Below are 14,499 nucleotides of genomic sequence, written 5' to 3' on the forward strand. Positions count from 1 at the left end.
CTGGCTCATAGTCTGTCACCTACTTCCTTTTGTCAAGGACAGGGGTAGTCAAACTGCGGCCCTCCAGATGTCCATGGACTACAATTCCCAGGAGCCCCTGCCAGCGAATGATGGCAGGGGCTCATGGGAATTGTAGTCCATGGACATCTGGAGGGCCGCAGTTTGACTACCCCTGGTCAAGAACATGGAGGATCTGTAGAAACAAGAAGAATATCTCCTCTAGTCACTTACTTACCACATAAAAGATTACAACTATTTTTTTAAAATACAGATAGTAATTATTGTCCAACCTTGGTTACAGGCCAGGCTTTCTCAACCAGGGTTTCGTGAAAAACTGAGGCTTCTTGACAGCCTTGGAAGGGTTTCCTGAGTAGGTGGGAGTTAATTTTTATCTATTTTAAAAATTTGTTAAACATTTATTAGGTGATATGACCAGATGTGGTCATGTCGACCCATTCCCCCATCTCACAATGATGGTGCTGGAGGGGGTGGGGAGGGGAGGGGCCCCAGGTGGGCATGTCCACAGCTCTGCTTCCCAACCATATTCTGCACAATCACACCACTTCTGGGCCTTCTCAAAGCCTGAAGAAGGTTTCAGGGGTTTCTCAAGGGTAAAAAAGGAGAGAAAAGCTGTTACAGGTTGAGGATTGAAGAAGAAGAGTTGGTTCTTATATGCCACCTTTCTCTACCCGAAGGAGTCTCAAAGCGGCTTACAATCTCCTTCCCATTCCTCTCCCCACAACAGACACCCTGTGGGGTGGGTGAGGCTGAGAGAGCCCTGATATTCCTGCTCAGTCAGAACAATTTTATCAGTGCCGTGGCGAGCCCAAGGTCACCCAACTGGCTGCATGTGGGGGAGCGCAGAATCGAACCTGGCTCACCAGATTAGAAGTCCACACTCCTAACCACTACACCAGATTGGCTATCTAGAAGCTATTACAGACATTACAGGGTTTACCTTGGTGAGTGAAATGAAGGAACCTCCATGTTCAGAGGCAATGTACTCTCAAACACTGTTTCTGGGGGACAGTGAAGAGGTGAGGGCAATAGTCCCAAGGCCCGCCTTGCCTGTGGACTTCCTAGAAGCTCTTGTCCAGTTACGGTTACTCCCTCCTTTTCCCTTCTTGAAAAAGAAAGGCCCTGGGAGAGCCAGCATGGTGTTGTGAAGAGTGGTGGCCTCTAATCTGGAGAACTGGGTTGAATTCCCCACTTCTCCATGCGCAGCCACCTGGGTGACCTTGGGCTGGTCTCAGTTCTCCCAGAGCTCTCTCAGCCTCACCAAGCCTTTGTGGGGAGAGGAAAGGACGGCGATCGTCAGCCGCTTTGAAAAACGACGAACGCAAAAATCAACTCCGACTGCCTTGAAAGAGCAAGACACAAAGTCTACTTAATAAAGTTATCTTTAAAATAAGTATCTCCGAGAAGGAAAGAGAAATTCTCAGGCCTATGTCTATATTGGGTTCCCGCCAGTCCGGCGCAAGCCGCAGCGGGTCAGCAATCAAAGTTTACTTCTGGTCCGGGAGCCAGCTGACCTTTCTCGCTCTGTAATTTTTACCCTGATCGTAAATAGCGGCTGGTAGGATAGCTGCTGCAATGAAGCCAGAGCAATCTTTTCAAGGGGGGGGGGGGAAGCAAGCGAAAGAACGGGTGCCAGGCGGGAGCGTGGAAATTGTATGGGTGGTTGCAAAAAAGAACCCCCCCCCATAGACTTCCATTGTGCTTAACTAACAGCATTCAAGGTTTCCAGCCGGGAGCTGCGGCTTTGCAGAACAAAACCTTTACGTCCGAAGCCATTCAAAGAACAATTTGGGGTGTAAGCCCTTCTCCCCCCCCCCAGATCTAGAGGTTACGTCTCCAGAGTTGGGACTGGCTGTCAGAACGGACGGTGTCCCCCGAAAACTAAGCCGTGCGCAGTGTCAGCGATGTGTCCCCAATGCAAAGAAATGCACGCGTCGAAATAGATTAAGGAAAGAATAGCCTTAGCAGCGGGACGTAAAAAGCCCAGCGTGACGGCAGACGCAACCCTTCTGCCCCCCGACGCACTTCGAGATCCTTTGCTTTTGCCCCTGCTGTTGAAAATTCAGGCCGCGTGGAATGCTTTTATATTAATTTGAGTTGGTCCCCCTCCCCCCACAACCGCACTGTGCCCAATTTTATCTATCTGCCCCCTCCTTTGCGGAACGGAAGGGGGAAGAGAAGGAAGCCAGGGCTCTCACGGACTTGCAAACAGGTTCGACAGATGACAAGTAAATCCTGGGGTCATTTTGAGTCCCAGCTGCATTTTTGCTAATAGCTTCTCCTCCCCCCCCCCCCACCCTGTGATTTTCCTGGGCCAGGAGCAGGGCTGTCCTACTGCATGGGCATTCTGGGCAGGCCCCCACAAGCATCGGGGCCCCATGCTAATCTGTGCATGTACTGATAGTTTGTGGTTTCGTTTCTGTGAATTTAGGCAGATTGTAACCGGGTGTGCAGAAAGGGTGCTTGGCTCTCGTGGCCCTTTCTTGCATGCCCAGGGAAATGCCAATGGCCACTTTTGGGTCAGGCGGCAAATTTCCTCCAGGCCAGACTGGCCAAGGATCCTGGGTTTTTTGCCAGGTGGGGCAGAATCTGGGCATGGAATTGGGGTTTCCGTGGGTGGACAGGTAGCTGTGAATTTCCTGCATTCTGCAGGGGGCTGGACTAGATGACCCTAGAGGTCCCTTCCACCTCCATGATCCTGTGATTATTTATTTATTAGATTTATATACCGCCCATCCTGATGGCTCTGGGCGGTTTACAGGAAACAGGAGAAAGATACAGGTAACATCATATATGGTAACAACAGGTGGTTACAACAATAACATTAGAGAATGGTGGAACTGCCAAAGAGCCTCAGCTCAACTCTTACTGGGACCCAGTGGGTTAGGCAGATTAGAAGCAGTCACAGCGGGGGGGGGGGGGGGCTCGGGGGCTAATTGGAAGTGATAGTTTGGGTCGACCTCAACCAAATGCGTGGTGGAGGAGCTCCCTTTTGCAAGCCCTGCAGAACTGTTCAGGTTGTTTGTTTCTTTAATTTGTATCCTGCCCTCCTGCACAGGCTCAGGGTGATGTACAACAGTAAAAGCAGCCACACAGCTGATAAATATAGAAATTAAAACATTAAAAACCTTTAAAATGGCATCTTCCATTAAGTTCCTTTCAGCCGTGTCATTAGCTGTGCGGAACATCTATGTCCCCCTCCTAGCCCACGTGACTAGATATCGGTAGCAGGGTCGGGTTAGGTTTCACCATCTGCGGTTTTCTTGTTTATTGATGGATGTCCTGTTTTTAATGGGGTTTTATCTGGGTTTTTATGATGGACTGTTGCAACCCGCCACGCACTGGCTTCAGGAGTGGCAGGGAATAAATCACATAACAATGATAACGATAATAATAACAGTGCAGTCCTGATATTTTTTTTACCACTGAGAAAACCCTGAAACATTCTTCAGGCTTGGAGAAACCCCAGAAGTTGCACCATTATACAGAATGTGGTTGGGAAGCAGAGCTGTGGACACGTCCACCTGTGGACACGCCCACCTGTGGACAAGCCCACCTGTGGACATGCCCTTCCCACCCACCCCCCAGGCCTATCATTGGCCATTTTGAAAGAGGGAGGCAGTCATTATGACCATATATGGTAGGTATGACCATATACGGTCATGTCACCCGATAAATGTTTGTTGTTACCGCCGCGCACAGCCCTAATCCAAACTGGGCTCATGTGACTTCAGCTTGTTTGTAATTGCCACGGTTTGTTTTTAAACGGCTGCATTCTAAATGTCTTTGTTTTATTATTTTACTCTCAATGTGGCTCGAGCAGGTCTCTAGAGAGATGTCACGACAATTTCCCCAGCAAGCTGACAAATGGATAAATGTTTTTTTGAAAGAAATTGGTATTGAGTCACGGTGATGCTGCGGAATGCACACAAACACTTCAACTGCAGATTAACAAGGTTCAATGATGGGAAGTTGATTAACATGGGATAGGGGGGACAGGTCCCTCCTGGTGAATGATGGGGGGGGGGAATGAGGGAGGCTCTACAGCAGGGGTCGTCAACCTGTGGTCCTCTAGATGTTCATGGACTACAATTCCCATGAGCCCCAGCCAGCGTTTGCTGGCAGGGGCTCATGGGAATTGTAGTCCGTGAACATCTGGAGGACCACAGGTTGACGACCCCTGCTCTACGGGACAAGCCCTACCATAGAGTTTTCGCTCAAATGCCAGAGTGTTGCCCCAGCGTCACTCCCAGGTCACGTGAGCTGCGCTGTAGGCATGTCGCTGCACGTCTGCAGAGCTTCCCCCTTTTTCAGGGTAAGTTTCCCTTGCCAGCCGACTCATTGTTCCCCTGGAGGCAGGGGAACCTATCGGAAAGCCTAAAAAAATCAATCAAGCAGCTTATTCAAGTTTAAATACAGAAATCACAACAGTATCCTGAACAGGAGCTGAATAATTGTAATTTATTCAGCCCCTGTTCAGGACTCTTAACAGGGGGGCTGCTGGGAAAACTCCACAGGGACGGCAGGGAGGCTGTTCCGTAAGAAGAGACCAATGTTTAAAGCGGGAGGGAAGAAAATTAAAGAATGAAAACAACACAGAGATTGGGAGTACCTGAGAGATATCCATGACCGAGTCACAGCTTAGAGGCCTGGCGGACGTCAGGTCGTTGGAGCCGAGCAGAGTAGAGATAATCCCGTTCTGGTCGATGCGCCGGATCATGGTGCCGTCCACAAAATAAATGAACCCAAATTTGTCCACTGTGATGCCTGGGAAGTCCAAACAAATACAGCTTGGGCCACCAACAAAGAAAATTATTGTTTAAAAAATACTCTGCTTTTCACTGCTTGAAGGAGGCTCAAAGCGGCCTACCACTGCCTTCCCTTCCTCTCCCCACCACAGACACCCTGTGAGGGAGGGGAGGCTGAGAGAGCCCTGAGAGAACTGCTGTGAGAACAGATTTAACAGGACTGTGACTGGCCCAAGCTGGCTGCAGGTGGCGGAGCGGGGAATCAAACCTGGCTTGTGAGATTAGAAGCCACTGCCCTTAACTGCTTCACCACGCTGGCTCTCTTAGTGTTGTGGAAAATTTACTTCGCTTACACCCTGTCCCTTCTCCCCCACGGACACCCAGTATGGCTTATGTTCATAGAATCAAAGAATCATAGAGTTGGAAGGGTCCTCTTGGTCATCTGGACTATGCAGGACACTCACAACCCTCTCGCTCATCAAAGGCTGTAGCTGGAATCCACCAAAGCTTCTTCATTACTCATTACTTCATTACTCTCCTCTCTCCTGTCTACCTGCACCCGCCAACTCCCTTCCCTCTCCTGTCCAACGATCTGTCATGCGCTCCACCGTTCGCCAAATGAAAACGACGTGTTTCCCCTTGGCTGCCTTGCAGTTTGACTCCGATCCCCAGGTACAGGGAGAACAAGATTTTACAGCACACATCTGTACAAGGGTACTAGCCGAATCTAAAGCAGCTCGAAAGTGCATTTTTGGGATCTTTTACACGCTGGTAGCTCGGTGGGACTACGCGTGGATGGCAACGGGGCACATGGGTGTCAACTGCAAATATGCGTTATGCTAGGTCGGACTTTGGGTCCATCAGAATCATAGTAGGAAGGGACCTCCAGAGTCATGTAGACCCTGCAGAATTCCTGCCGACCTGTGGTGCTCCCCCCCCCAAACGCAGAATCCTTGGCCAGTCTGGCCTGGAGGAAATTCATCTCACAACCCAAAGTTGCAATTGTCATTTCCCTGGGCATGCAAGAAAGGGCCACTAGAGCCAAGCACTGACACAATCTCTTCTGCCCACCCACTCACCATCTGCCTCAGTTCACAGAATCAGCCTTTCTGTTAGATGGCTATCCGGCTTCTGCTTTAAAACTTCCAGAGAAGGAGTACAAAACATGTATTCCTCCTCCCCACTGTGAGTGTCCAGATGACTGCTCCCAGCTATCAGGCTTTGTTGAAGAAAAATCTCTTTATTGAAGATACGATGGTTACATCTCTAAATCCCTTGCTAAGACTAAACACCTAGGAACCGCTGCTCTGTCTTGACCTTCAGAACACCCCCCCCCCATGGCTCTCCCCACCCATCTGTTTGGGTGTGAAATAATCCAGATGCCACCCACCCCCATAGCCAGCCCAGAGACACACAACCAACATTTTCTTCCTCCAGGTCGAGGAGAGAGATCACACAGTCCCACCGATCGAAGCTTTACAGCCGGGATTGCTGGTGCAAGCTACACTACCCTAAACCAGCTGCATTCGCACCGAAGGTGATCAATTATGCAGAGTGAAAAGCAGAGAGAGAACAACAAAGGGCAAGAGCTGGAATATATCGTTTTGACACCGGCAAGCACAGGTCTGCTTGAGAACTTCCCATCCTCCATCAATCGCCTCTCCGGATACGTGCCCCGAAGAATGCTACAATCAGCTAATGCCAATCTGCTGGTGCTCCCTGGCTCCAAGGAAATGTGTGGCCCTGGCACCAATATGTGGTCACCATCCACTGGTAGCCTTCGCTCAGAGGCTGGCCAAATGCTTGTCCGAGATGTTTGGCCCAGGGGTGGCCAAACTACGTCTCTCTAGATGTCTATGGACTACCTTCCCCCTATGGATTATTTCCCCCTTCGACTGAGTTGTGATCAGTGCCCGGCCCCCAAGAAGGGAGGGCCGTCCTAGGTGTAACAGACTGACCTGCCCTTAAAGGAGATGAGGCCAGAAGAAAGAGTCGTAGAGAAAATTCAAAGGAGTCTTCTCCTCTGAAGGTGTGCAGTTGGTGTTGAGCCAGTGTGGTTAAAGAGAGGTGGACGCTGACCCTGGAAAACTAGGCTTGATTCTCCATTCCTCCTCCACATGCAGCCAGCTGGGTGGCCTTGGGCTAGACACCGTTCTCTTAGTGGTGTTCTCACAGCAGTTCTCTTAGAGCTCTCTCAGCCCCGCTTACCTCACAGGGTGTCAGTTGTGGGGAGAGGAAGGGGAAGGTGTCTGTGAGTTGCTTTGGGATGCCTTTGGGTAGTGAAAAGCAGGGTATAAAAACCAATCTCTTTCTTCTTCTCTTACATGCTCTTATATTTTAATTTATTGACTGCCCCTCCCAGCCACGCTGCCTTGAGGTGGTTTACATTAACAATCAAAAAACCAGAACTTACACCAATAGCAGCATAATCCCGTTATCCCCCCCCCCCAAACCATCATTCCAGACCCAATTCCCCAACCACCCACGAGCCTCAGGAGAAGCCACCTGCCTAGATGGATGGGCATCCTGGAGACACCAGAGAAGGGACTCAGATCTTCCTGGCCCAGCCTCAACCAAATGCCTGGTGGAAGAACCGCCTCTTCCAAGCCCTGTGGAACTGTGGTAGCTCCGACAGGGCCCTCGGCTCTCCCGGGAGCTTGTTCCACCAGGTCGGGACTAGGACCGAAAAGGCCCTGGCCCTGGTTGAGGCCAGGCAAACTTCACAGCAGCATGAGAGACTCAGGGCACCCTTGGGACGACAGTGGCTCAGAGCATGCGCAAAACACTGGCAGAGGTATAGAGGACTGGTAGATGAGGAACAGGGGAGAGGTTGGCCTAGGGCAGGGCTGGCCAAACCTCCAGATGTCCATGGACTACAATTCCCACGAGCCCTTGCCAATGGTGGGGCCACAAAGGTCGTTAGGCTGGCCCTGCTTGTTCACACAGCATTAGGGATGCCAATCTCCAGGTGGGACCTGGGGAATCCCCTGATGTTATAGCTCATCTCCAGCCACTGAGGTCCCTCCCCAACCCAAACCCCGCCCACTGGTGGGACCTACCTGGTGACCCTACCCCACCTGCCACCTCAGGCTCTTAAACTGGTCTGCCTTACCCCTGGGGTTGGTCAGGGTGGCCTCGGTGGCTTTCCCGCCGTCCCCGCAACGCGTGTCGTCGAAGGGGAGGCACTGGTCCCCCGTCCCGGCCACCACCTCGGAGTTTTTCACGACGTCCTTCACGACGGTGGTCGATTTGATCCTGAAGACGCGGCGGCTGTTGGTGTCGGAGAGGTAGACGGAGCCGGAGATGGGATCCGTGGTCAGGTAATACTTGTGAGCAGGGCTGTGGCTACGAACGGGAAACAAAAGCCAAGAGAGGTGGAGTCGCCGGAAGGCCGCTGAGGTCCCATCTGGTCTCACGAGAATGACGTCACGGCCGCGCGGCCAATCAGATTCGACCGCACGGGGACATCGTAGTGGCTAAGGAAACTTCATTCCTTGGCCTTGCTCAGAGTGGGGAGGAAGGGATCCCGGAGGAGCAGGGGAAGGAAAGCGTCATCCTTCTGCAAACATGCTGAGATACTACATGATCTTTTCATGACTGTTTGACCCTACCCTGGAAAAAGAGAACATCAAAGACACCCACGAAATATCTCTGAAATCCACCTTCTCCTTGCTGATATTCTTTGGCTCTTCCTGTTTTGGACACAAAGGAAGATACTGATAATTTTTGGAGTTTGTCAGGGCTACAGAGGTATGGGTGCACCCAACCCTTTGAGCCACCTTGATGTTGTGGGTAACAGTGGCGGCTTCTAATCTGGAGAGCCGGGTTTATTCCCCGCTCCGCCACATGCAGCCGGTTGGTTGACCTTGGACTAATCACGGTTCTGCTAGAGCTGTTCTCACAGAGCAGTTCTGCCCAGGTTCTCTCAGCCCCCACAGACCTCATTGGATTTCTATTGTGGGGAAAGGAACGGAATTGCAAGCCACTTTTGAGACTCCTTCGGACAGCGAGAAGCGGGATATAAAGGCCAACTCTCTTTCTTCTTATTCAGCTTGACTTCGTCCCTCTCAGGGAATGCCTGGTCTAGCAGGCCTCCTTCTGTCCCTCCAGACATCAAACAGACTCTCATGTATATTTGCCGGCAATGATTTTCACCCGTCCTCAATCTTTCTCCCGTTGCCTTTCTTCGAAATAACAACCGTTCCCCCAATTCCTTAAAAACTCGCCAAACTGTACATTGGATATTCCCTTCAGTTTCATTTAATGCTGCAGCCTCTTTTCTACCTTTCTTTCGAGGGGCTGCGGGCAGGAGGGAGAGGGGAGGGGGAGAAAGCGGCCTTTCTGATTTATCCCCGAATATCCCCTGCGATTTACCCTATTAAAGTCTGAGCAGATCCCATCTGCGCGAGATGACAGTGATTCTCGCTAAATAAAACGCTCTGACCTTCAACGACTCTGCCTGGCAGGTTGGGCTCCATCTGTATTCCTTCCCAATGACAGCCAATTGGCAGGGTATTATTTCATTTACCTGCACGTCACTCAACCTGAGCAAGTGGCATCTACTCCGGTGGCGGAGGGGTGTGTGGGGGGGAAGGTGCCCTGCGGGAATCTGCCATCCATTTTGATCAGGCCCCGGCGGACGCCCGTTATCGGCCACGCTGCCAGGCGGAATGTCAGTCGGCCGCTCCTAATCACCAGAGGTGGGCAGGAGAAGCATTCATAACCCCACGTCGACGCTCCCTTGCGCCTCGTTCATCTGGGAGCGTTCAACGAATTTTTGGCAGGCCTCTTCAGATTGGAGAAGGCCTCGGAGGCGATTCGCACTCGGGTGAGGAGGCAGCCTGACGCTTCTGGCCGCTTCTTGTGGGTGGGACGGCAGATGCTTGAGGCCTCCAAGAAACGTTTCCGAATTTATCTCAGAAAAGGGAAGGCCAGCTGGCTGGTTATGGGCTAAATACAGTTCCCTCGTGCGATAGGGAGGGGGCAGTCGCTCTAACGGTGTTCTATGACATCACTTCCGCCTGCATAACTGGAAGTGATGTCACTGCATCGTGGGGTTCGCCGCATTTCTATGGCTTTTACTACAGAGATCTGGTTGATTCCTAGAGGATCCTGTATGGTGGCAATTTCACTTGTGGATATATGGCTGGCGGCGATGCTGTGGCCCCACAGGACGCCATTCCAGGCTGCCCATTTTTGTTGCTGCTCCTTGACGGGATTTTGACCGGGTCAGAGGTTGGGAGGCTGCCCACCAGAATGACAAGAAGTGATATCAGACAAGGCCATTAGGGTGAGTCTTTCCCCTCTGCTGTTGTACCCAGGAGTTTTCAACCTGGCCTCCCCCATTTAGCTATAGCCCCCATTTTTAACCCAGGGTCTAGTTAATATGCCCACAGAGTCATGGAGAAGTAATGATTTTTAAAACTTTTTTTAAATGGGAAGAAACAAGAGATATCCCACACTAGAATGCCATATGCAGAATCCAAATGCAAATGAACTGATTGTGCAAATGTACTTTTTAGTAGAGAATGTCATGCCAAACAGAAGGGCTTATGGAAAGTTTGTGCCCCTTGAAGGGGCCTGACCCTTGGGGTCAAGTCTGCATGGAAAAAACATATCCAGGGCTCCTCAGACCTTGTCTTGAGAAAAAGGATGCTCAGCTGAAAATACAGGAGAATCTGAACTCAGGGAGTGAACGGGGCGTGATACAAGTAATCTGTGTCAAGGACCACTTACTTCTTTAAAAAAGAAATGGAGAAGGTAATTGGCTGTACCCTTCTCTCCCCAACTCCTGTAGTGGGGGTTGAACTAATTATAACAGCAGGGGAGGTGGTATAAATCAGGGGTAGTCAACCTGTGGTCCTCCAGATGTTCATGGACTACAATTCCCATGAGCAAACGCTGGCAGGGGCTCATGGGAATTGTAGTCCATGGACATCTGGAGGACCACAGGTTGACTACCCCTGGTGTAAATCATCAAAGAGGAATGGGAGTCATGGATTAAAAACAGCATTTCTCTTCAAAGCTGCTACTAATTAGCTCTTTAATACGCTGCTGTGGTTCCTGATCATAGATTTCTCATATCATTCTCATCTTCTTTTGCTGCAAGTTCCTGTTGCATTGGTGTGACCCCTGTCCTGCACGTGTATTGTTCCCTCTAGTGGTGGATTCGATATTACATTGCTTTACCGCTGCTGTATTTCCCTGCAAATTTAACCCTGAAACGATTTTGTGAAACTAATGCAAACGTGAATGCCGTCCTTCAAATGGAACTCCAAATAGAAATGGGCACGAGAGCTTGGGCACAAAGTGTCACAATTGTTTCCCCCTAGTGGCACACTAATAGCATTTTGAGTTGCAGAATTTTGATGTAACCTCCCCACTGCCACTTCCCATGATAGGGCTTTCCCACCCTCTCCTTTTCCCGCTCTGTGTACATTTTGCGTCCTCAAGTGGTCGAATTGATATATCACAGTTTTATTTCTGGGACGTCTCCTTACAGATTCAAACTGCAAGCCTACATGCTGGACAACAACTGGTGTATTATCACGTTGACCACTAGAGGCAGCAAAACACATGAGGCACAAGGGAGAAATCATGAAGAAACCAGAACTTACCACTGAGGAAAATGAGGATGGGCTACAGAGAAACTATGTTAAAGGCTGGAAGCTACCCTGCACCCAGACCAGGGGAACGTAATGACAACACCTCCATCTGATCTTGAATCACCAACTAACAGCAGGACATTATTATTATTATTAAAAAGGATAAGAAAGGAAGAAATGAGCAGGGAAAGAACGTGACGATTCTTCCCTGGTTGGCTTACCTATGTCTGAAATCTTTATTTCTGACAGAAGAGCAGGAAAGCAGAAGGGAGGGGGGAGAGAGAGAGAGAGGAGGAAGGACAGGGTTAGCGGTTGAGCTCCCACCATGATCAGCAGGCTGAAAACTTGACAGTAACAACGGTGCCATGCAAGGCAAAAAATAAATAAGGATTTAACAAGCCTGACACTGATATGTTTCATAATGGAGATTACTTGTCAGCCAGTCACCACAGGTGATCCTGCCCATCACTGAGAAAGCTGCTTCTTGGCTGCTGTTCAGCTTGACGGCGGCAGGTATCATGGGGGTACGACAGTCCTCCATGGCTACGTCTTCCCCCGTCATTTGCTTCTACCACAAAACTTAATTTCTCCAGACAGATCTCCCTGTTCTTTGAGATGATTTATGCCATCCCCTCTGCCCACAAGCAGCCGTGGTTTCTTTCCCGGAGCTGTCCCCCTATCCCTCCCGAACACCCCTACCACAATAAACGGATCCCCTGCGTTATTGACCAGGATCAAAACCTGTTGTGTTAGGCAGCTGCTGTGTTAGGTTTAATGGCGCTCTCCCCCAGGCAAGGAGCCCTACATGGCTTTGGATTTCAGTCTCTAAAGCAGGGGTAGTCAACCTGTGGTCCTCCAGATGTTCAAGGACAACAATTCCCATGAGCCCCTGCCAGCAAACGCTGGCATTGTAGTCCCCCCAAAGCAGCTATCTTCTCCAAGGATCTCTGTAGCCGAAATACTAGATTTCCAGGCCCTACCTGAAGGCAGGATACCGTATCACAAAATGAAGAAGAAGAAGAGTTGGTTCTTATATGCCGCTTTTCCCTACCCGAAGGAGTCTCAAAGCGGCTTACATTTGCCTTCCCTTTCCTCTCCCCACAACAGACACCCTGAGAGGTGGGTGAGGCTGAGAGAGCCCTGATATCCCTGCCCGGTTAGAACAGTTTTATCAGTGCCGTGACTAGCCCAAGGTCACCCAGCTGGCTGCACGTGGGGGAGCGCAGAATCGAACCTGGCATGCCAGATTAGAAGCCCGCACTCCTAACCACTACACCAAAATGGACCCTCAGGGTGGGCTTCAATATAAAGCCAAGCTTGTACCACAGGTCACTTTGCCTCTTTTTGTTTTATAGGAAGGCAGTTCAGCAGTTGCTGTGCTGGGCCATGCTGCCTGCCGCCTGATGTTTTAGTGTACGAGGCTTGTGAAGCGGCCGCAGGAGAGAGCCGCGGTGACGCTGAGGCCTCCTTCAGGACTCGAGAGCCAAATTGACAAACCTTCCCTCCCTGCGGTCTTTTGGAAACCCCGTTTTACAGCGGCTGTCCCGTTCACCAGGAGCAGAGGCTACTGACTTCCAATGAAGAAACTGTGCTGAACGGCGTTCGTCTCCAAGGGAATGCTGCTTTTAAACGTTTTAGCTGTGATAGCCTGCAGCAGCAACAGCCAGATTCCAGGCCAGTAGCACTTTATGAACTAACTGGATCAGCAGTGGCCAAACTGTGGCTCTCCAGAGGTCCTTGCTGGGAATTGGAGCCCAGGGACATCAGGAGAGCCACAGAGTGACCACCCCCTGAACTAGATCATCAGGGAATCAGGTTACCAGCTCTGAAAACAGAACGCTCTCGAGAAATCCCTGCGGTGGATTCCAGTCTCCTTCCTCTGCAAGCACAAGCTCCTTAACCTGATGCTTTAGGATGCTTTGGGCTGATCCTGCGTTGAGCAGGGGGTTGGACTAGAAGGCCTCTCTGGACCCTTCCAACTCTATGATTCTGTGATTCTGAACCCTCCCCCCCTTCAGCTCCCCTCTGCATCCTCACGTCATTGGTCCGAAAGGTCATTTGCTACCCTGCTGGCCTCCATCACTCAAAGCTTGGCGTAGAGGTTAGGAGTGTGGACTTCTAATCTGGTGAGCCGGGTTTGATCCCCCGCTCCCCCACATGCAGCCAGCTGGGTGACCTTGGCTAGTCACAGCACTGATAAAGCTGTTCTGACTGGGCAGTGATATCAACGCTCTCTCAGCCTCACCCACCTCACAGGGTGTCTGTTGTGGGGAGAGGAAAGGGAAGGCGATTGGAAGCCACTTTGCGACTCCTTTGGGTAGAGAAAAGTGGCATATAAGAACCAACTCTTCTTCTTTAGATGCCTCTGGTATACTGATTCAAACAGAGCTATTTAAGTATTATGCGGCAAACTACACTGCTCACCCGCAGAAACGCAGCCTGCAATTTCTCCACCCTCGTCCCCTGTTCTGCAGGGAGTTGGTGGGTTAGCTTGTTACTTGAAGGAAACCTCAGACGTATAAATCACCGTTTATTTGCTGTCCGAGTTACGAATGACCCTCCTATGTCCCAGGTATCCTCTGCATGTCGTCATTAGTTCTGTCATCCTCCCAAGCTCAGATCCTTCCTTGGGGCTGCTGGTTAATTTTCAGTATTTTCAGCACTCCCCGTGGGCCCTCCAAGGAGGAGATGCTGAACTTGAACCGTTCTCTCTGCAGCCGGCTCAGCCACGCTGGTGATGAATTTGTCCTTACTTGCCTGCTGTTGACACTGCTACTCTTGCACAAAAACTGCACACACAACATTGCTCTTTGCCATGGAGGGAATGGAATTTAGGGAGGGGCTGTGGCTCACTTGGAACAGCCTTTGTTTTGTTTGCAGAAGGTCCCCGGTTCAATCCCCAGCATCTCCAGTGAAAAGGGCCAGGCAGGATGTGATGGGAAAGACCTCTTCCCAAGACTCTGGGGAGCCATGAAGAGGGGCTGCAGCTCAGTGGCAGAACATCTGCCTGGCATGCAGAAGGTCCCCAGTTCAATCCCCAGCATCTCCAGTGAAAAGGGCCAGGCAGGATGTGATGGCAAAGACCTCTTCCCAAGACTCTGGGGAGCCATGAAGAGGGGCTGCAGCTC

The 14,499-nt window shown here is 50.8% G+C and overlaps 1 protein-coding gene across 14 annotated transcripts in view; it reads right to left on the reverse strand.

Moving 5' to 3' along the window:
* The window catches only part of TENM4 (teneurin transmembrane protein 4), a 1,513,397-nt gene that overhangs the window by 35,844 nt on the left and 1,463,054 nt on the right, over positions 1 to 14,499 (reverse strand). For 12 of the 14 annotated variants that reach the window (XM_077341303.1, XM_077341304.1, XM_077341305.1 and 9 more), the window contains 3 exons: positions 11,593 to 11,613; positions 7,879 to 8,111; positions 4,631 to 4,785 (listed from right to left, as the gene is read on the reverse strand). In XM_077341303.1, coding sequence (XP_077197418.1) covers positions 4,631 to 4,785; positions 7,879 to 8,111; positions 11,593 to 11,613 — 409 coding nt within the window. The remainder of the gene's footprint in view (positions 1 to 4,630; positions 4,786 to 7,878; positions 8,112 to 11,592; positions 11,614 to 14,499) is intronic. The other 2 variants (XM_077341308.1, XM_077341311.1) reach the window with 1 other exon arrangement.

The sequence above is a fragment of the Paroedura picta genome, chromosome 6 (assembly GCF_049243985.1).
Source record: "Paroedura picta isolate Pp20150507F chromosome 6, Ppicta_v3.0, whole genome shotgun sequence".
In the NCBI taxonomy this organism is placed as follows: Eukaryota; Metazoa; Chordata; class Lepidosauria; order Squamata; family Gekkonidae; genus Paroedura; species Paroedura picta.